The sequence below is a fragment of the Urocampus carinirostris genome, chromosome 9 (assembly GCF_059441175.1).
Source record: "Urocampus carinirostris isolate Australia breed hairy pipefish chromosome 9, RoL_Ucar_1.0, whole genome shotgun sequence".
NCBI classification, from domain to species: Eukaryota; Metazoa; Chordata; class Actinopteri; order Syngnathiformes; family Syngnathidae; genus Urocampus; species Urocampus carinirostris.
The window spans coordinates 37,924,609-37,948,639 of NC_142357.1; the positions used below are offsets into that span (position 1 = coordinate 37,924,609).

Below are 24,031 nucleotides of genomic sequence, written 5' to 3' on the forward strand. Positions count from 1 at the left end.
ATTGTAAAGCACTTTGGGAAGTCTTCATAGACTTGAAAAGCACTACATAAATGCAGATCGTTTCACTTCATTTTCATTTAAATGCAATGACATGAACATTATGAAAAAATAACGAAATAATGAATACAAATTTTCAAGATACATAAAGATCTTTGAAATATTTATTTAACCTGGTTACAAGCCGTGACCCTTTCCTAAGGGTTACCTGGCCAAGAGACAGCTGTATCACACAAAACACATAAGCAAATAAGAGCGGATCACAAAAAGATAAAACAATGGAATCAACATAATGCATTCATTATTTAAACATTAACAATTTAACAACAGCAACAGCAAAGTACTCTTTTTTAAGAACATTTATTTGTTTCTTTTTTAAGAGATGACATTTGTCAATAAAATGAAAACTGAAGATTTCTGGGGTTATTGTCTAGAATCAGCACCATGGACAGATCTCGTCAAGCAAAATCAGTAAACTTGGCGACTTAACGTGATCTTTTTTTTGCAATTAACGTCCTCACTTTTTAATGGCACTTGCATGTTCTTTTCCTTTCATTCTTTGAGTTTTGTAGTCCCACACAGAGCGTATTGGAGGCGCTGCTGATCTCGCTCAGTGTGAGCTGCCTGCTCACTGTGAAGGACGATAGGTAGGAGTCATCTTGGCTTGAGTCATTTCTCTTTCTCTTCCCCCCAGGTTCCAATTTTCTGCCCTAGGTGTTCCCGAAAACACCCCCCTATAGTGCATTCTCGATTGAGCTCAGATATTTAATCTATTTACAATATATTCTATACAAACATTTCGTCTTCCTGCCTTTTTCTATATTCTATTCATGCAGATAACATGTACCACCTTAATGTGCCCAAAAGATGGCGCCTTCATCTCACAAGGCTTTAAGAGCTACATGTAGTTGCAGTTTGAGTTTCTATTCCCTGTCACCAGATGGCCTGGACACCAGCAGGTCGATGCTTTTAGAAAATCGTTGGGAAATCTATCCCATTGATCTGTCAGTTATAAAAATCCTTACCTGTGCAGTCTTATACAGTTTTATTGTTTTCTTAAAAACACCACAATAAATTATGCAGTAGCCCAAATGTATGAAACACAATTATAATAATACATTTTAATAAAGACACTATACACATGTGGACACATGGTAGCATTCAAATGATATTCCCCTTCATCCTCAACAAACAGCCCTGCAGAGCGTAATAGATTTAGGTCACTCATTTCCGTTTGACTGGTGAGTGCCCAAAATCAATGATTACAGAATTGTGAACGTGTGCTTTTTGTATGTAATGAACAGTCTACACAGGCTCATTATGTCAAACCTGGTGGAAGAATATTTAAGTAATGACACAATATATTGTATTAATGAACAATGTGGAGAATAAACATGAACCTGGCATTTAAATACAAATTGTGAGTGAACGTTCATCATATTTTTGAATGATTAAGATTCCATTTTCATCCGGTTCTTCAATACGCACCTTCATTTATGTCCTACAGCAGCTGGATGATGCTTCAGTGAGTCACCGCATGATGTCAGCCTCAGAAGATGAACTAAAGGTCAAACAGATGCGCTAAGGACCACACCTAATTGCTGTGGTTAATGTATTAAATTTTTTAAGTCCCGTAATGTTAAACTACATTGGTTTTCATTTTATTTTTGAGTTATCTTACTTGATTGTTTTCACAATAAGTACAAGGAAAGCACAATAATGATCTGAAAATTAATAAATATGGTATCACGCTATCGCCCACTGCCCGGAGATGGCTGGGATGGGCTCCAGCCCCCCCGCGACCCTGATGAGGATAAGCGGTACGGCTGATGAGATGAGATGTTCACTTGGAGACACGCTATCAGATTCCGAGCCGACATTATTTTTTTTGTTTATTTTAAAATAGACAAAATTGTCTAGCATGGCAGTTGAGTATTCTTTGCTGATGGGAAAAATCATCTGTGATACAAAATGTGTTGAGTCAATTCTAATGATGTTGTTTTTTCATTTTACTTAGGATATATTTCAAAAAGAAGAAAACATTGTAAAGTGTGTAGAAGGTACAAAAATGAATTTAGGAAAATATCTTTAGTTATGGTTATAAATATTTTTCTGGAAAAGCAGGATGTTATCGGTGTCAAAAAAGGTTATACACCATTTTTCATATTAAATGTGCCTTAGTCATTTTATTGATTTTTTTGGGGTCACATTTTACCCGAGAAGTTAAATTTGAAAGACAAAAATCGGTGTATAGCCTGTAGAAGGTAAAATAAGGGGATTAATATACAATAATAGACAAATTATTTTATTCTCTAGCACTTACAGCTCAGGCCATTATTACAAGAACCAACGTATAACTATAACATCTAGATATAGTTTTTATTTATTTCTATTTTATCTTTGTTACATTTTTATCCTGGAGTGCCACGTCTAAACTCGTTGTGAACGATGTTCACCGTGTTGACATTAAGACATTTCCAACTCTATTGTGCAGGAAAAACACGAAGTAATTGCTTATCGGTGTTAAGAAAAAACAGTTATCATGCACCCAGAATCTATGGTGTTAATTTGGTTATTTCTATTATTTGTTACTGCAATTAGTTTGGGACTATAACGAAGGCGTCATCCCAAATTCCAAACACTGCAAGCTTATTAGACGGCAACACTTTCCCAGATCATTTGTTTGTTTACTCAAATCGGGGAAAAAATAGATAGGAAACAAGGAATAGTCTAATTGCTCATTGTTACGTGTGCTGTTGCCCGTGAGAAAATGTTTTGTATATGCGTGTGCCGTCTTGCCATTTTCCAAATTAAAATGCCATCCTGAACATCGTGTTCTTGCTTAGTTTAAATAATCAAGCCTGATGTTTCCATTTTATTTGACAGCAGATGTGCTTTTGCGGACACAATAAATCAATTTAGCTACTCTATGTGATTAGTTCTTGTACGTCTGGAAGCTTCCATTCGCAAGTGACTGTAGAGACCAGATGCGACCATGCAATAACACTCCATTGTGATTAAATACTAAAAACGAGTAGAAACAGTTGAACTTACTCTCACCTTTGGGACGTTGTTGCCGTTCTTACCTTAAACGTGGCATCTATTCGTCCTCAATTTCGGACTAAAACATGGAAACTTCCACGTCCTAATAGTTTACAAACATTGGCTTCGTCGAGAATATGGCGTCGCCATATTTGCAAAAAAAAAACCGGGAATTTTCATTAGTTGAGGATACTCGCACGACCAAGTATCATAAGATTATAAAACTATACTACAGCGCTCCCGCCTTTAATGGCCAAACATAGTATTTTCTTTGTCTGAAATACTGAAGGTAAAAAAACCTAAATACTGTCCTGTACCGTTGTTTACATTTTGATGCTTCCTCTCGCCAGTTTTATTGGTGGAAGAGTGCTACACCAGCCTCGCCACCTGCAGCAATGCGCAGCGTTGCACTTATCGCCCAAATTAATAAGTAAAATCGTAATTACTTATTTTTCAAAATCAAAAGCTGGGTTCTTTAACCTTTTTCAAGTGTAGGCACAATTTTTTCCATTAAAAACCTTGAGATATACCGAAGGTTGATAATTTTTAAAAAGTAATTTCGGGCACCAGTTTATGTTTGATTTTTTTTGAAAAGTGTAAATTATTTTGTTGTCTACTTTGACAGTTTAAAGTTGTATTTATTGTTTGTGGTCACCGTGGCTAAGGATTTAATACAAGTTGTTCATGATAATAGTTTTGCTGTGACGTATGATTTTACTGTATTTTAAAATTATTTTTCAAGCTTTACTATATTTTAGCTTGTGATTTCCAGAAGAAAATCACACAAAGTACTTAAATTGAGTGAAAACTATCTGTCTGTGGAACTTTTTTTTTTTAAACTAAATTCATACTTTTTGTTGAATGATTTATATTTGAAAAATTATGCAGGACATTTTTTCTTTGTTTGATTTATTTTGTTATTTTTTTGCATTGCAATCCTAATCAGATTAATTGTACAAAATAAATCAGCAAATATTTTACCCGTACTACCTCACGGGGAGATAATTTTCATATAAAAAGAAAAATTATGAATTTGCTGCCACCTACTGTTATGGATTACGGTTACAATTACTTGGCTGATCGCTTGAAGAAAGCAAAGCTACTTAAAAATACTGTTTTGCAAAGATAAAATCGGGCAATTTCCCATGGCACACTGGACAAAGTCTTACTGAACAGTACTATGCCACTGGTCACTCCTGTAGCTCATTTGTGCTCAGAATACTTAATAAAAACTTCAAAGGAACTGCTCCCCTCCAGCTTTTATTTTGACTGACTTTCAAACTAGATAGAAAAGGAAGACACAAAGGAAGAAAAAAAAAAACAATTCATACTGAAGAGCCAAACACATATTCAAAAATACAATGAGATTAATATCATTTTTAAGAAAGAAATATTTATTGGTGATTCATAAACAAAACACATCAAGACAGTCTCTATTTAGGTCAAAGGAAAGGCAGAAATGGAAAGGAAAAATCAAATCCACTACTCCACTGTCACAGTTGATGAGCAGATTTACCCAAAGAAAAAAAAAGGAGGGGGGGGGGTTGAGATAGGTCTTTGCTGGTCCTTATTTAGACCGCGCATTGCCACCAAAATTCACCACCATACACCAGGAAAAAATGACAGCATGAAAAGCTCACTAAATACAAGCATACACTACATATACTTATTCCAACATTTTTTTGGTTTGTTTTTGTTTGAATTTTTTGCAAGAATGAAAAGGAAGTGACAGCTCATAATACGATGATACATTTTCCACTTACAATATTACAGTGTTAGTTAGACCTTCACGTCATTTTTTTATTTTATTTTTTTGCTTGTTTCCTAAAGCAGAAATAAAACGTTTCGGGGAAAGGGTGAATGCATTAAAAACAAGTATATCACACGATAGCATTACAAATATTGAAGGAAGTTAGGAGGATGCCATAAGACATCTGCAGAGCGTGACCGTTGTTATACATCGATGTTTTGGCGTAGACATGAGAAGTACATACAATTATTTCCAGGTGTGAGTAATGAGAAAATAAAATAGTAATACGAAAAAAAATAAAATCATTGCTATCTATATATCTATATATTTCTCTATATAGTATGTGTTTCCGTAGAGCAGTCATGCAGCAGCCACTTAATGGAGTGACATCATACTGAGCCGCAAAACAAGATCCGAGAGGGGGAGGCGGGGCTAAAAAGGGTGCATGTCTACGCCCCCTTTTTGTTGTCACAATGCTGGGTTTTAACAGTTAACAGGGAATCCGTGGATACCATTTTCTTTTGACTCCTAGCGTAGAGACAATCAATCATACGTCCAAAATTTGACTCGTGATCACGAATGTGGAAAGGGCCAGCCCAAAGCACCGCCCTCCGACCCAGTGCTTAGCCCCGGCCCCCCCCCTGCAATTCATCTTGATCTCACTACATCCTGTTTTACGATGCACATGAAGTGAACATCTCGGTGTAGTATTCACATGTTGAAAGCACTGAACCGTTTTTTGGAGACAAAAGTTCAAAATGTACATAGACGTATACTCCACCCCCTGGTGATAGCCCCGCCCTTTTGAAGGGCCACATCCGCATTACTCCATGCTGTTGTCAGCACACCACAATGTTCAGAGCGGGCCAGGTACCAGGGTTGGGTCCTGAGCGGGGAAGGTTTGGCATGCAGGAATTGTTGGGGTGTGGTTCTGTACATATAATAGCAAAAACATGTACTGTGAATCTCTTTAGAGAATTAAGGAAAGTGGGTTCAGTTTGACATGAAGAGGCAGTCAGCAGAGGGTTTGGGAGGGGGTTTGTGGTAGCATTAGGCCAGGTCGGGGGCCAAGCAGGTGAGCAGTCGATAAGGTATCAGCTCAGGATTGGTCGCTACCAAACATTCAAAGCAGAAAGCTTTCAGCTTTCAGGGACTCAGGAAGGAGTGTTATCAAAATCTCTTTGACTCTACGAATAATATTCTGCTTTTTTCTTCGTCCCTGGTCTTCAGGAGCTTGTGAGGAACTTTCATGTCTCTTGGTCCTTTCGAAGCAGAAAGCAGATAGAGAAAAATGGCAAACGGCAATGCTCCTTCCATCTCGAGAGTCCATGCCAGATCACGTTACCTTATCTTTCTTTGCCTGTCAGTGTCCGCGTGCGTGTTAGCATGTTGTGTTAGCATGTTTTGTGAGCATGCATTCAATATCACAGGAGACACTGTTGGTAATAGGGACTCTGCAGCATATTTTTTGTGACCCTCCTGTGCTATTTACAAGTGTGTTTATATGTAGGTGTGCGTGTTACGAGTTTTATGTCCAGCCCCAGATATTGCTCACATCCAACTCTTTTTCCTTGGCCGGCACAATGTACAAAGTATTTGTACGTTCTCAAAGAGAAACATTTCATCATTGTTGAGGAGAGATAATACAGAGGTGCCAACATTCCCGATGGGTTACAGGAGGGTAAACTATACTGTTATTTTGGACTTGGTAGGCACATTGGGGCTTGGATGGAAATCAATCCTTTTGTGTTGTTTTTGAAGGCAAGATTAATCTATGAACTCAGTTGGGAACTGAAAGTAAAGGCAGGTTCAGAAAAAAACCCAGTGGACTTTGGTTGGTACCTCTGTTTTAGTGACACCCTTAATTCTATGATTACATTTCTCTTTTTCATTTTACTCATCATCATCTTTGCTCTTATCCTTTTTGTCCTTCTTGTCCTTCTTCTTCTTTTTCTTCTTCTTGGCCTCTTCTTTCTTACCAAAGGTGATGAAGTCGCTCTTGTCGTCATCACCGCCCTGGTTCTGTCTGATGGAGATGATGGCGGGGGAACCGGGAATGATGAACGCTTCTGGGGGGACCTCGCCGGCTTTTAGGTGCTGCGGGGGTGCACCTGGACCCCCTGGGCCATATCGGAAGTGCCAGCTGTTGCTGTCGACTCCGGCGCCCATTGGGGGGGACACTTCGCCCCCTTCAGCATCTGGAAGAAAAAAGAAAAAAATTGTTATTGTGTGCTAATTATCTATCTTAAAGAAAAAACAATGACATCATATTTATATACTTAGATATTTAGGTGTGATCGATTTACTTGATATTTTAAACCTAAGAGAGACTGATACATTTCTTGGAAATAAAACTATGTGATAGACTGTATTTGTGAACATGGAAATAGCGATGCACCGCTGCAAATTAAAATAAAGACAGTTTATGATTGTACTGCAAAGACGTTTGTAGCTAATTCATAATAAGAAACTTCAAATATTAGAATATTGCAAATGCTAACCGACAAGTGTTTCCTCAATTAGATATGCAAACGGTGACCTCTACATATGGCCCATAAATTGATACAAAGTTGAGACTTTTTCCCAGATTTTATCATAGTATCATATATAAAATATCGTTTAATCGCTAAAATGAACTGGTAATTTCTGCACTTTCTGAAAATTTGACACAATCATGTCTGTGGTATCAGTGCTTGGTTTTTGTATCGTGACTACTTATGCTAAGAGGTAGATCCTCTTATTTCCTTTGAATGCAGTTCGCAAGAGTGACACTGATAATCTGTGAAATAAAGCAACAAAATACCAAAGACGTCCGTCTTCAGCATAAAATGAATGATGGTTTCAATGATGGTAGATTTTCTTTCCTGGTCGAAAATCATTTTGTCCGCTCTCAAATGTCAAGTCTGCTTACTGGGTAGAGGATTGGAACGGTAAATCTGTTCCTAACATGTCCCACTGGGTATATAATCTTAATCTGGCATACGCACGCAAAGACAAAAATAAAAAAACAAAAACCAAAGCAGACAATTGAGGACAAAAAAACAAAACAGTAGTTTATAAAGTATATCAAAATGTATTTATATATACTAATACATAGTATATATATATATATATATATATATATATATATATATATATATATATAAATATATACATATATAACCAAAATTAATAAATATTAAGAAAATAAATAACCACATGAATAAATAAATGCATATGTGTAACAATGTATTGAAATATACATGAATTTAACTAACAAATAATTTAAATAATTTAAATATATATATAAAAGTATATTAAAATAAAATGAATAAAAGCATTTGCATAAATGTAAATAACATTTAAATACACTTTTCATATACATTTAATATTATAGTTAAATAACCTTTGGTAGATATAGTAACAATAAATGAACACATATCGACAAAAAATTATATAAATTAATAAATGAGAAAAAAAATACCTATACACACACATTATATCCATATCTATCCATGCATATTGAATTATATATATATAAATAATAAATAATTTCCTTGTATTGTCATTCTGTGTAACAATGTACACAGAACGAAATGTCGATTGCACCTGACCCGTTGTAGCGAGCCGATGCAGCCGCAGCCAACAGAGGGCGCCGCCGACCACTTTTTAAGTCTTAGGAATGACTCGGCCGGGGCGCGAACCCGAACCTCCCAGTCTCAAAGCGGGCGCCTTACCATCTAGGCTACTGAGCTGGTATATATATATATTATATATATATATATATATATATATATATATTCATATACACACACATATATATCATATAAATAAACATAAAAACTATGAATAAAATATCAAAAACAAAACATTGTTCTGATGCCCTTTACAATTCGTAAGCCTCAAAGCACCTCTTTGCAAAATAATTGGCCCATTTATCCTGGGTAATGAACACTCATTACTTCACAATAGTTTTATATTTAATATTACTAGTACATTATTGTAAACTCTTTACATTGTTTTTGACTGACAGTCTCAAAGAAGAGATTCATTTTTCTCTTTGAAGTCTTACATTATTACATGTTTATCTTCGAGTGGCATTTTTGATCTGGTTGTAAACAATATTCATTTCCTCGTTATGACGTTGTTATGAATACATTGAAATAATTTTAACTGAAAAAATAATTATTATCATTGCCTATAGGAGGGAAAACGCCTCAAAACCACTCCATCGGATGTGGACCAGGTTGCCGGAAACTGATTATAATTTTGTGCTGTGACATCAGAACCGCCTTGTTCCGCAATAATCCTGACTCTGCCTCTGCAGCTTTGATAACTGCTGAAGAGCAAAACTCATTGCTCTCCTCTCATCTATCGCTCCTTCCTTTCCCAGCTCTGACCTTTAACGCAGCGTACCGTGAAAACACAATTTTAAACTCTTCATGTATCCCATCAATGTTGATCGTTTACACCTTCACTCCATCAACGATGTGAACACAGCCACCCAATTATATTTTTACCCCTCCGAATAATGAATGCAGTGACGACATTGCCTCATTCTTTGCATTAGTATAGGAAAAATGTTGCAGAAATAAATCAAAGTGACGCCTGCTGCCAACCAAGATTTTTTAAGCCAACAAAATCAGCCAAGTTTTATTCGGCGGAGTCAAAATCGTCATTTCCAACTGACAGAAGCGACATTACATAAACTCGTGATGAAGATGAGGTAGGATTTCAAGATGCTGATATGAAAAGTGAAGAAAAGAAAGGATGAGGTCAGTTGTTGGCCATTGTCTTTTTTTGGTTTGGGATAATGTCACTGAACACAAATGACGAACCACCCTTTTCAAATCAAAACAAGGCTTAATGAAGCCAGCGTGTAAAGTAAATTGGTATTTTCATGCATGTTGTAATATGTTGTAAGACAAAACATGCGTGCAAGACTTTTACCATGCTGGAATTCATGCATAAGGGAGACCAAGAATACCAAAATAATAAAAATAATAGCAATCTTTTGTGATATTACAAATTGTGTTGCTAAATAACATGCAACTATGCCATATTGGTATTTATTTTTAAATTTGGGGGACATTGTTATGAAATACAGTATGTACTTACATTTTATTGTAAACTGTCAAATAAAATTTGATCATAAGTAGTTTTAAATATGTCCAATTTAAAAACATCATTCTTATTGTAGTACGGTCTTATCATTTGCTTTTAACAGTTTGTTTTTTTGTTTAAGTTTTTTTTATCCGAACGCTGTTTTTCTGAATAATATGTCCTGATGTCAAACTCTATCCGTAAATTGGGCCCGTGCTTGGCTCTAAGATCAATTGGTCATGTCTTTTCTATAGCACTGCCTCCTATGGTTTTGACTGACAGCAGGAGATATTCCGCGAAAAAGCATTCTGAATAAAAAGGCCACTGATAAAAATGTTTTGGAATAAAAATAAAATTAATTAAAGGATATTATCATAAAAAGTATGATGTAAAATGACCGGTATGATGACAAAATGTATTTGATGTAAATTGCCCTCATAAAAATGACACCCTGTTTTAGTAATGAATAGCCATAGTACATTACTGTTTTTTTCATCAACGGTCATTTTTATTTATTTATTTTTGGTACTTTTAGGCTTCCATACATTCAAGTCACAGTTCATTTCTTTAAACAAAAATACAGCATGCAGCCAGAAAATCACAACTGACCTTTCTAACCTAACCTTTTTTCTTTTAACTAAATGAATAAGCAGTATGATTAAAAAATATCCGAGATGCTATTTCTGTGGAAATATGGCGTCAAATTAACAAAATGTGTGCGCCAGTGACACTAGCATATTTGGATTGTGGGCCTTTTTTTCTTTTTTGGGGTACATGTTTGAAACATATTAATGGTAACTATTTAAAATGGCCGTCACTGCTTTAGGATCAAATACTTAAGTGATTGTGGTACGGATAAAATATGTATAAACACACATAATTTTTATTTATACTTTGTGGCTCCTATCTAGAAATTAATTAATTGATCAGTTAATATATTACATATTGTATTGATAATTTAAAATGCCATTATTTCATGCAACTAAAAACAAATTCAAACATTTTGAGCAAAGGAAAATACTCTGTCATTGTTTTTTTCTTATTGTATTATGTGTCAAAAGTATTAATGGTACTTGATATCGTACCTGGGGCTTGTCAGGAGTAGAGCGCTCGCATTGGTATCGGTCTGGAAAAAAGTAGTATAGAACATCTCTAGTGATTATTCTAATTTAGCAACTTGTAAGATGTCAACATGATGAATAAAACAGAGCACGCACAATTGATAAATGTTTTATGATGGTAACATTTTTAACAAGTCTCAAAGAGGAAATTCTTTCGGAAAGTAAACAGATTCTGGTCACATTTTTTTAAAATGTCTTCACTCTGTGTTTGATGAATCATTTATAATTTATTTATTGCTATGTTGTAGATCAGGGGTCAAAAACTAAATTAACCAGGGGGCCGCCGCAGATGGGGTCTTGGTGAGGTTGGAATGCACTGGGTTTTCCACAATAAAAGCTCAGAAAAAACACTGTTCTCAAATATATTTTATTTTCTAAACTAAATCAGACGTAAATATTGAAAAACAGATTGAGGATTGATAATATAATGTTTTCAATGAATAAAATAATATTGACAGAGAAAATAAGATTAAAGAAACTAAAATTGTGAGTCAAGAATTCTAAATACAGTAATCTCTCGTTTATTGAAGAGATAATAGGGGCCAGACCACTGCACGGTATGCAAAACTCTGAAAAGAAGACCCCCCATTTTTGACATACTCTCTGCCAATCCCTGCTAGCAGCAATAGTCGACCCGGAATAATGGATCACGACCAAAACAGTGCAGTACATTTCAGGCAGGCCACGATGGAACGCTTCAGCCGCCCTGCCAGCCCATGCGCTCAAAAATGATTGACCCGCCATAATGGATTGCAGACATCACCATGCATTTCATTTTATGCAGGCTAGATCGACACAACAAAAGACAAAAGTGCCATTTGCCAGTCCCCATTCTTATTGGGAGTAATGGACAAACGAGTGCAGTTAACTTTTAAGAACAAAAAAATAACCACCAGTCCTGACAAAGATGCTCCCTGCCAGCCATCGCTTTCAGCAATATTTGATCAGGAATAATGGATCGCAAAATATATTTTAACCTGTGATGCACAGAGGCTAGGAAGTGATGAGAAATTACAAACATTTTATTCAAATTCAATTGTGTTTAGTAACAGTTTTGAACTATTAACTTTCTGAACATGAATAGAACTTTTACAAAAACTGTCATGCACTGGGCTTTTCGCAAAATAATGCAATTTGAAATTAAAATGTATCTGCAGAAGCTCACGTAAAGTTTGTGCAAGACGTATCCAGAGTCCATTAAGATTCACTTCAACTTCATTGATAAGCTCCTCCCCCATGGCCACTCAATTTAAGTCGAATGGGTTCAGATTACATTGCAAAGAAAATGAGTTTAACAGTATCAGCTTATTTGTCAAGACTGTTAGTCTGTGATGTGGACACAATGGCATGGGTAAAACTAGGAAGTAGCTGGGTAATCATATTGCAGGGCGGATGTACATCCATCTCAACCATTAGCAAGTGAATTTTTGCCCAATTGTTTAGCACGGAGATGGCATCCAAATCAAACTCACAAACATTGAGCTTAATTTTAGCTTTCATATTATGGTGGGGGCTCCAAACTATCATCTTGAGTCCCATAAGGGCCCGCAGCCCACAAGTGTGTGACCCCTGGTGTAAATTAAACATGCAAGTGCGTGCACGCTGATGGAGAAAAGCATCAAACATGCATCCAGGTCTCTATGGCAGATGTAGGTCACTCTCGAGCTCTCTCCTTCACATTTGCATTTCATACCTGCAGCCCTATCTCCACAGACACACACTCATTTTTCTATCTTAAGCGCATTTCACCTTCTTTTGTCCTCCCACCCTCTTTCAAAATCCTCCGGACGACACCATATGTTCACACCTTCCTCCATCCGACGGCCCCGTTTCTCCTTTCCGCCGATAATTGGGCCTCAGGAATGGTTGCTATGGTAACACTATCCTCCGGTACAGCAGTGGGACGTTGGTAGGAGTGTTGGTGACAGGGGCTGATGGAGAATAATGATGCAGGCTGTGGCCCCTCCCCCGAGTCACACGGCCGCATTCACCTTCCAGTTTTAATCCGCAATCTTGTTGCCACTTTTAAATCCAATAATTTATTACATTTGTGTTATTATATGCCAATATCCTCACAGTTTGATTTCCCCACCTGACCTTGATTTTTAAGGCTGCACAACAACTGTATTTTCCTTATTCATATCTTATGTATCGACTCATTTTGGAGTTTTGTTGCCAATATTTATTGCACAATTATTACACTTTTGGCCATTCTCCAAGCATTATCTTGTAAACATTTTTGTCTATTTAACATGACATTCTTTAGATCTATTTTCATTATTAAGTGTTTAACAATTTTCACAACCTTGTTATCCTGGACAGTTAAGATAATTCTGATTATAATTCTAAAATGCTGCTTCTGGAAACCAATACTTTTTAAAAATGTTTCTACTGGACCGATAACTGTGTCACGATATTTGTCCCTACTATTCCGACCAGATAGTTATCGTGCATCTCTATTTTCTTTCTAAATCCCTGCATGCATGCCCTTGTTTGGAAAAAGAGTTGGCGCAAGCCTGCTTCTATTATTGTGGATCTGCTAATCTGGGCGTGGACTGAGCTCCATCTGTCACAGCACGATGGAAACGGCACAAACAGTCCCGAGCTCCTGTTTGAATACAACATTCTACTAATACGAGATGGGATGGATATAATATTGACTGGTTAATATTACTATTAGTAAAGAAGAGAAAAAGAAGCCAATCATTCTGTGGCTGCAGCTTGCTTGACAAACAACCTTTTTTAATGAATAGCTTTGTCTATGACTCATGCTGATGTGGTCACCCTCATGATCAATTTGTCCGTCTCTCTCGTACCAGTAATGCATTCCAGACTATTTTGTCTGCGTTTAATAACACTATATTTTTATTTTCCTTAAGCAAGGCAACATATCAAGTCTGTTTTTTCCCACCCAATCAAATGCGTGTTTGATCTCAAGCTATAGTGGCTTTCAGGTGAAAAGTACTAAACGAGATAACAATGATTTAAAAATAAAAAGTTGACTAAAGAGTATTTTTTCTAGAGGTTAATAAGATATCCCCAAATAACACCTGAGTAGCCGACGAGTAATGGGTCATTGAGATTTTGTAGGAATTTAGATTTCTAACTGGCATGAGACATTGTTGACATGATCTGTGTCTTTAAATACGTGATCAATTATTCCAAAACTCTTCCTAAAAAATCCTACTATTTATTTCCATTCCGTTATACAAGAAAGATGTTTTAGTGGTTGACTGAACCTATTTCAACCATACTTTCCATCATTGCTGCATGGTAATAATATTTGAATAACCAAGTAATGACAATTTCAGAAATGCAAATTAAACTAGTAGTCTTTCCTTCTAATCATTAACGATAAAGAAAAGAGCTTCATCCTGATGCCCAATTTCATCTAAAGTTTTAGGATTTATATGTTAAATGTCGGAATAACTTTGATGCAATTACTGAAAGAAAAAAAAACTTTGTTTTGGTGTTTTATCCGAAGTCGCAATTTGTATCGGTACTCTCATGTAGCAAAAATACATAAAGTTAATACATAAATAAGTGATTATGTTGTACATTCAAAAGTAGGAGTTTGGGAGGGGCAGTATAACTTCTCATTAACATGTTTGCAAAAAATACAATTACAAAAAAGGTTCACATTTTTTCATGTAAAATCATGGCTGCCATTTTGTAACCCTGCGACAGTTCCATTATCAAAATCAGCAGAAAAGCTTTACTGATAGGAAACATGTTTTTCCCAAAACAGGTCGCATTCTAACATGGTAAGAATTCAATATTGGACCTAATTATTATTTTGAATAATTTAACACAATAGGGTACAAAATACAGACCATTATATATAAACACATACATAACAAAGATTCCAAATGTCAGTTGGGTTATTTCGAACATAAATAGAACTAGAATAAATATCATTATTCATGTATTTTCATGTTTTATTTTTTAAACCTTAAAGTAGGCATCCTACTTATAATCATATAGTATCTGCACTGGTAAATTAACCAGAATCGATACCACAAACCTATTTCTTTTTTACACAGTTTACTATAAACACTATAAACTAATCACAGTATTCTTGATTGCTTATTCTCAGTCTTTGTAAACAATTTATGTAATATATATATATATATATATATATATATATATATATATATATATATATAAATATATATATATACATTGTAATCAATGACAAGTAAAACCATTAAAATCTATTCCTCTGCTAAGGTCAAATAAATCATTCTTACCAGCAGCGCTTGATGCTGTAGGCCAGTTCTGGACCAGGACTCCCTGGCCTCCCTGCATCACTGCAGACTCTTCCATGTGGACTGAGCTACAAAAGCACACAAATAATGTACGTCAAAGGAAAAAAAAAAACAATACAAAAGATGCACTGACGATGGTGACGTTTTTCTGATGTTCAACGATGATTTTGTCTCCTTAGGAAAAACAGTTATTGTACATCCCTAATTTTAGTTATATAAAATAATTGACTTTTTTTAAGCAAAACAAACCAATTCATATCAAACTACCCACAGGATAAATGTATTTAATATTGTCAATATACAAGCATTAGATTAAATGAAATAGGTCAGTTGCATGCAGAGATTGGGGTTATCTCAATTCCGAGGAGCTGCCCTCATGGAAAAAAACGAGGACGTCACATACTCGTATCCTTGTTTGATCCGATTTATAACTGCAAATGCAGTATGTAATTAAAGGGAAATCTGCTTAATATTAATCAGAATCTATGTATGTGTGCTTTCCTGTATGAATAATTACAGTTGAGCTTTTTAAATAGTGATAAAGTGTTATAAGTGTTAAAATACACATTCCATTTACTGTATAACATACTGATTTGTTTTATCATTAGGGGACTCAAACGTTACATGTTGCAAAAATCATTAAGTATATATAAATATATATATATATATATATATATATATATATATATATATATATGACATACAGGGGCCGTGTGAAAAAAATATATGAGAGTGTTGGTTTATATATATATATATATATATATATATATATATATATATATATATATATAAATATATGTATAAATATACAGTTGTATGCAAAAGTTTGGGCACCCCTGATTATTTTCAAGATTTTTCTTTATAAATCATTGGTTGTTCGGATCAGCAATTTCAGTTAAATATATCAAATAGCAGACAAACACAGTGATATCTGGGAAGTGAAATGAAGTTCATAGGATTTACAGAAAATGTGCAATAATTGCTTAAACAGAAGTAGGCAGGTGCATACATTTGGGCACGCCAACAGAAAGATGACATTAATGTTCAGTAGATCCTCATTTTACAGAAATAACAGCCTCTAAACGCTTCCTATAGCTTCCAATGAGGGTCTGGATTCTGGTTGAAGGTATTTTTGACCATTCTTCTTTACAAAACATCTCCACTTCAGTCAGGTATGATGGTTTCCGAGCTTGGACAGCCCACTTTAAGTCACACCACACATTTTCAATAATATTCAGGTCTGGGGAACTGAGATGGCCATTCCAGGACATTGTACTTGTTCCTCTGCATGAATGCCTTAGTAGAATTTGAGCAGTGTTTGGGGTCGTTGTCTTGTTGAAGTATCCAGCCCCAGCGCAACTTCAGCTTTGTCAATGATTTTGGAACATTGTTCACAAGAATCTGCTGATACTCACTGGAATCCATGCGACCTTCAACTTTAACAAGATTGCCAGTACCTGCACTAGCCACTGTGTATGTAGGTCAAGGGTCAATGAGCTTACCAAACTAATTTTGTGTTCCAATAATTAGTGCTTAAGGTATTAAAAAACAAAAACAAGGGTGTCTACATTTATGCACCTGCCTACTTTTGTTTAAGTAATTATTACACACTTTCTGTCACAATTTCTGTCACCTCTCAGATATCACTGTGTTTGTCTGCTATTTGATATATTTTACTGAAATTGCTGATTTGAACAACCAATGATTTATAAAGGAAAATCTTGAAAACTATCAGGGGTGCACAAACCTTTGCATACGACTGTAAATATATACTGTATATCAAATTATTTAAAGTGTCGTCCATGGCTGATTGTTCTCAAAGTGACAATGTGTAATAATTCACTACTACAGGTTGTTGTAGCTTAGAGGAGGGCTGAAGCATGAGTAATGGAAGAAAAGACACAACAGAAGCCAAAAAGACACGACTTGGACAAAATTCAGAAGCCTACTTCTATATTTTCTTCCGTGAGCAAGTATGAATTTCAGCCAGTGACAGGACAGGAAACCTGGTGGGCAACAACCAAAGACTGAACCATCTGGATACACCTGGACCAGCTGAAAACGGTAATAGCTGGACTTGGTTAGAGCTGGTGTAAGTGGATATCTTTAGTAGTTAGCAGGAAAAGTTACTAAAATGCATGAGCATCCGTGGAAGGCAAGTGACACTGAAAGATGAAGCGGGCTTTTTTTTACTCTTGGCAGGTAACAATAACTTAAGCAGCTAGCCATAGCCTGCAGCCAAGAGGCAAATATGAGTGGCTAGAGAAATCAACAGTGGAAAAAAAGTTGAGAATCCCTAAATGACGGTACTCGGTGACCATCACGTGCTGGGCTCAGCTTTGTGCAGTAAGCGCCCAAGAGTGCTAAAAGAACCATTGGGACTTGCTACCTTTGCTATAAAATGGTCATTCAGGCTCCTGTTGTACTAAGATGTTGGTTAAACATGTCAGCTTCTTCAAATTGTCTTATGTAAATAACCGTTTAAGAAATCATCCGTGTGTTTTTGCTGATAATTTGAATGATTATTTTTTAATTGAATTATTTAAGTATTTAATACCACCAGTAGTCCCTATATAATGCAGACTGGGGCTTTGGATAAAAATGTTAAAATACATTGAGTACTCACCTCTGCATCACACCACCAGCTCTCAGGGAGGCCGAATATCTCCAGTCCGAACTTGGTCCCTTGGGCTGCAAAGAGAGAGAGAGAGGAATTTAGTTTCGAATACAGAAGAAAATGGATCAGGTCACATTAATAAGTCATTAGCGGGAAGTCCAAAATTGAGCATTGAGACCAAGAGAGTGAGCTTGATTTCATCACCCCTGGATCTGACCTTTAAGAAACATCACCTTGACATCAAGTCAACACAATCACTATACATATTCTGCAACAATAAACGGCAATTGTGCAATGCGAAAGGACGGTGCAATGCTGTAAAATTAAACCGATGAATTTCCGGCACTCAGCTATTTGCTGCATTTCGCTCTTCAAGACCAAACATTTCACAGGAACACACGGCCGACGTTACCAAGGCAACTGCATGTTACTATCCATATGCCAACTCTTGATTTCATTCCTCCCTCCCAAAAAAAAGAAAAGAAAAAAAAAAACCCACAATTGTATACTTTAAGTAATATAACAACCAGGACTGAACATTTCTGACAGGTTCTTGTCAGTGCATATAAGGAGGTCTGATATGACTTATTTTATTTCTTTAGACAGGAAAATGACAAGAGTCCACGTTTTACTGCATTTCTCAAAAGACTGCTGAATTTGGTTATTAGATGTTGCATACAGTTATTTATATACAAAAAATGTTCACTTAACTTTGAAGCTCAATCGTCTAGAAATAGGAAAAACAACAGCTTATTGAAATGTTGGCCTGACTGCAACACAGACACAGCCAAAGGAAGAATGGTATTTTGTATTTTGTAAGAACGCACATTAAAAAAAATAAAAAATCCACTCAGAACAAGCATCAGCATCTTGCGAGTACATTAACTGAATATAAACCTAAAATTATATTAGAAAATACCTTATTGTTGTAGAACTAGTCATTAGAAATAAAATGAACATTCTCTCTTGTGTATTTAAACCAAAGTGTGCCCTTTTTTACTCAAATCTTCCCTCTCTGGTGAAAGGACTCCTCGCATGGATACAAGCCTCACACCTCCGACATCAACAGAGCCTCCAATCAAATCTTGCCCCCCGCCCGCTCCTTCCTGGATTCAGCCAATCTGCTTTTGACACCTGTTGTTATCAGTTAATAACAGATCTGGAGGAAACTTGACTGGCATTTAATGAGGAGCGAATGATAACCTTTATTTATTCAGTTTATGGAAGTTTGGCATAGACAGTGGGGAAAAAAAAAAAGAGTTTCTGTCTTAGAATGTATGAATAAAGGCTGAATTATTCCCCAAAATTAAAAACAATGGCTGAATCCTTTTATTGGTGCTTTATGATGTATGAGAGGATGATTCCTTATCCCCTCGTTACAGTATTTTCCCCACTATATGACATCAACAACAAATTATTTTGCGTGGCCAAAAATGCATAAAATCCAAACTTTGCGTAAAAGATAAATCTATTTGATGCCTGTCTGCTATTAGTTGACATCATAAAAATTGCTGCTCTGCTTTTAGTTTGTGTCACAGATGAATACAAATACAGATTGGCCAAATTCCGTCCCATAATGCCTTTCTCTAATTCTAGTCCAAAATCTCCTGTTTTGTCAAAGTCTGCAAGACAAAACTGTATATTTTGTACTGTATTTGTTTTCTATGAATTCAAAGCTTGCAGTGATGCTTTAGGGAGAAGCAAAAACACGATAACCATGGAAACAAAGCTTGTGCTTATGAAGAAATACAGGGAGGGCACCCGCATTGCTACACTTGCTAAGTTGCATGGCCGTAACAAATGGAGGGTCAAAACCATTATTATAATCCATTATTATGATTGGGAAATATCCTATGGCAGATATGTCAAAATTCCAGCCCAGGGGCCAGTTATGGCCCTTAAACAAATTTTTACAGGCCTGTGGCCTCTGTCATAAAAATTATTAATATGAGGCCCGTCAGAAATATTGACCGCAGTATAAAATAAATTTGTACAAAAAATAAAATATAAGTAAAAAAGTATTTTGATTTTTCACAAGATCCTGCAGGTAAAAAAAATGATACAAAGGCAAGCTATGAGGTTGGGACGACAAGCACTGAAAACCTTTTACTGAGGGAGAATTGATTAAGGACTGGTTGAAGAATACCAGGGTGAATAGTTACCACTCACACATTTTCAGCTTACCAAATCTGCCCAGCTTTCTGAAAAGTTTGGACACCCCTGTCCTAAGGCAATCCTCGAAAGTGGAAGTTTTAAATCGGTTTCAATGTATAACGCCCTCACAATCTCCTCACATCACTCTGCATCCACCCGCTACTCCACTAGAACAGCTAAAGACAAATCAGTTAAATTTTTTCATTTAGCTGTATATTTATTCATGTTATTTTCATGTTACGTTTTATATATAAATATAAATATATATATATATATATATATATATATATATATATAGTATGTATGTATGTATGTATATTACACATAAATAGTACTTACTAAATGCCATTTTGTTATTTTAATGTTTCCACCTTGGGTACTGAGTATTTAAAAGGCATCAGCTAATTACCAGAGGTTTCTCTCACCCGCCATACGGCAAATATATTTTGAGATCCCCACCTCACAATAAATTCATGTCGTATCCTGGGTGTATACTCTAACTCCAAATGGACTCAATGAGACTATGAGGTTATTTATTTCAGTCCGAGACACATAATAACACACCTGGATGGCGGTGGCGTCTGGCATACTGAGACGGCGCACAATAATCTGGCTGTGCCCGCTGTGACTGGTGACGTAACCTGAGCCCCAGGTCCCACTGAGAGGTCGCCCCGTGTTGTAGAACATGAAGGTGTCACTCCCGGAAGTCGCCGTCAGGCACGTTTTGTAACAGTATGTTTTGGTGACGGACCCGTTAGCCCGCACTTCGATGTAACGCGGTTCTACTTTGAGATCTCGGCGCAAGGCCACGCCGTTTCCCGGCTGACCTGCTCCGGAGGCGGGTCTGGCCACGCCCCCAGCGTTACCATCAGTCAGGCTTTTTTCTGATACGCAGCAGGGGCAACAGGATCCTGGCTGGGTGCAGTAAGCGTGGCATCGCACGATGGCGAGAACGCAGACGGTTACCAAAAACACGAAAGTCGTGGCACAAAGGGCGATGATGAGGTAGATAGTAACGTTGGAAAACATTAAAGGGCTTTCAGGTCTGATGATACGCTTGGGATCAGGAGTTAACTTGGCTACGGGTTCCATTACGTGCACGTGGATAGTGGCGGTGGATGAAAGGGGTGGTAGGCCGTGATCCCGGACCAGGACAGTCAACGCAAAGGAGGTGGAGTTTTCCTCCACCACGCGTCGGGTGGTTCGGATTTCGCCGGTGTGCTCGTGCACCTTGAAAAGGTCAAGGTCCACACCAGGTGGCAGAAAGGCAAACAGTAACCAAGCATTTTGCCCAGCGTCCCCATCCCACGCCACTACCTTTGCAACCAAAGCACCCGCTTCAGAGTTTTTCAGCAGAGTCTCTGTGGTGCGGTTGGCGGGAGGGTAAACAATCTTTGGCTGGTGGTCGTTCTGATCCATAATGTAAACATATACCGTGGCCACACGGCTCAGTGGCGGCATGCCGTTGTCCTGTGCTTTCACCTGAAAGTGAAACTCTCTCAGTTTTTCAAAGTCCAAAATTCGTAGAGCGTAGGCTTCCCCTGTGTCGGGTTTGACGTCCACGTAGCTTGCCACATTGATGCCGTGATTGTTGTCGTTGAGGATGGTGTAGGTGACGCGAGCGTTTTCTGCCGAGTCGGCGTCAGAAGCTTTGACGACGCACAACGGCGAATGTGGGGCATTGTTTTCGGCTACGTAGACTGTGTAGGATGTCTGTTCGAATCGAGGCGGGTTGTCGTTGACATCAGCGACGTCTACTTGGAAGGTCATCTGAGAGGACAGGGGAGGGGTCCCTCCATCTGTGGCGCTTATAGTGAGGTTATACAACGATATGGTCTCACGGTCCAGAAACCCGGAGGTGACGACGGCATATTGGGAGCGGGAAGATTTTATCTTGAAGGGCGTTGGAGGCCGGAGACCTAGCATGACTTTCTTATTCGGTCCAGAATCTCGGTCATGGACACTGATCAGAGCAACGACAGTGTCGGCACGGGCATCTTCACGGACGGGAGTGGTAAGTGAAGACAGGACAATCTCAGGAACATTGTCATTCACGTCTAAAACGTCCACCACGACTTTACAATGCACTGCCACAGCAGAAGGCCCCTTGTCCATCGCCTGAATGTAGATTTCATATGCGTTTGTCTCCTCGTAGTCAAGATTGTCATTTACTGTGATCTTCCCAGTGTCTACATCCAATGAGAACATCTTCCTTACTTGTTCTGGAGTGTAGCTGCTAAATGAGTAGAAAACATCTCCATTGGGGCCCTCGTCCAAGTCTGTAGCAGTTAACTGCATCACAGGAGTACCTTTAGCTGAGTTTTCATAAACTTTGACTTTATAAACTGAGCTATCAAAAACCGGGATGTTGTCATTGGCGTCAAGGATTTGGACGTTGATTTTAGCAGTGCCGCTTCTCCGCGGGGTTCCACCGTCCACCGCTGTGAGGATGAGCTGATCGGACGGGGTCTGTTCGCGGTCAAATGGCTTTTTGAGAATAAGCTCAACGTGCTTTGTACTAGAGGACAGCTTAACCAAATCCAGCGTTAGATGCGGGTTTGGACTGAGGAGGTACTGCCTCACCGAGTTGGATTCATCATCTGGATCCAGAGCCGCTTGGATATGGAACTTGGATCCGGTCAGAGCGGATTCTGAAATCTCCAGAAGATACTCTGACTGCGGGAACCTTGGAGTGTTATCGTTGACATCAAGAATGTCCACCTGGATATTGTGAGATTCCACCGGGTGGTCCAAAACCAGCTGTAGGTTGAGGACACAGGTGGCGCCCATCTTGCAAAGGCTCTCTCGATCGATTCTATCCCTGACCTCCAACTTCCCGTGATTCACACTAAAATACCTGTGTCCGATCTCAGGTGTCAATCGAATACGACGGTGGATAAGTTTCTTGGGGTCCAGATTCAAATCTCGGACGAGGTCCCCCACCTGAGCGCCGTTCTGTAGCTCCTCCGGGACGGAATAATGTATCTGGCCGCTCGTGCACCCATTGTATATCAAAATAATCAAACAGAATTGTGCCGTTGTTGCCATGGCAGGGAAGCAGGATGATGATGAAAAAAACAAAGGCGTGGGAAAAATCAAGCGGACTGCGACAAAATCTCCTAAATAACTATGTGCAGAACGCCGCTTGCTCCCTTGCCGGCGCCCATTCGGCTTTCTTTTCTGCCTGTGCGTCCATGTTGGCGTTGTTGTGGCTGTGGAAATGTTTTGCCCTCTGAGCAAGGCGGGTTTCTCTCTCCCTCCCTCTCCTCCCTGTGCCGTGTGGGCAAAGGGAGGGAGGGGGCTTGCTCAAAACCACGCAGGTTTCATTTCAGCAAGGATAAAACGTTCTAATAACGCGATCGATCTTTATGGTCCAAATATGTGGATTTTAATCACGTATAAATCGCTCAGCAATATTAGGGAGCGGCTGACTCATCTTCTCTTTCTCCCTCTTTTTCGTTAGCGCCACCGCCCTTCCTAATGCATGCACAGGGAAAACAAAATGACGAGCAACTCAATCAAAGAAGCTTCTCCGTCAACATTATTACCTGTGTTTATTAGTTCATGAAAACTAAATTGGGAGAAAAACTACCCTTAAAGGTTTAAAAAGAATAGAGAAAAACAATTTTACCTCTTTTTACTTGCTCATAACCTTTTTGAGAATTACACTTTTTACATTATTGTTTAGCACAAAGGGGCTACTAGTTTGATTTACATTCCTAAAAAAAATTAACACGTTATTTTTATGTTATTGTGTTATTACCAGGTTGTGATTATTAGAAATAGTGTCAAAATAGGAACAGTCAACCACTAAAAACGATGCCTTGTATAGGGGAACGGAGTGATGAACTCATATAACCTATAGGCTAATTTCAAAAAAGAATTTTGGAAAGATCGATGATGTCTTCCCAATGCTTTTCTAGACAATTATAATGACACATCACTGGTGAGCTACTTTTAAAACCACACCTGATTATTGTATCGAGAACATTAGCAATTC

The 24,031-nt window shown here is 37.7% G+C and overlaps 1 protein-coding gene and 1 long non-coding RNA gene across 28 annotated transcripts in view; both read right to left on the reverse strand.

Moving 5' to 3' along the window:
- Positions 1-295: 295 nt before the first annotated feature.
- LOC148360219 (uncharacterized) lies at positions 296-3,205 on the reverse strand. The gene is made up of 3 exons (XR_015851363.1): positions 3,084-3,205; positions 1,486-1,558; positions 296-628 (listed from the first exon to the last, which is right to left on the reverse strand). It is a non-coding gene; the product is annotated as an uncharacterized LOC148360219 (long non-coding RNA).
- Positions 3,206-4,412: 1,207 nt separating this feature from the next.
- The window catches only part of LOC148360220 (protocadherin alpha-C2-like), a 173,349-nt gene continuing 153,730 nt past the window's right edge, over positions 4,413-24,031 (reverse strand). For 25 of the 27 annotated variants that reach the window (XM_088343747.1, XM_088343753.1, XM_088343754.1 and 22 more), the window contains exons 2-4: positions 17,887-17,951; positions 15,243-15,328; positions 4,413-6,987 (exon numbers count right to left, since the gene is read on the reverse strand). In XM_088343747.1, coding sequence (XP_088199873.1) covers positions 6,683-6,987; positions 15,243-15,328; positions 17,887-17,951 — 456 coding nt within the window. In that variant the 3' untranslated portion in view covers positions 4,413-6,682. Of the gene's footprint in view, positions 6,988-15,242; positions 15,329-17,886; positions 17,952-20,595; positions 23,441-24,031 lie in introns of those variants that run through there. The other 2 variants (XM_088343734.1, XR_015851296.1) reach the window with 2 other exon arrangements.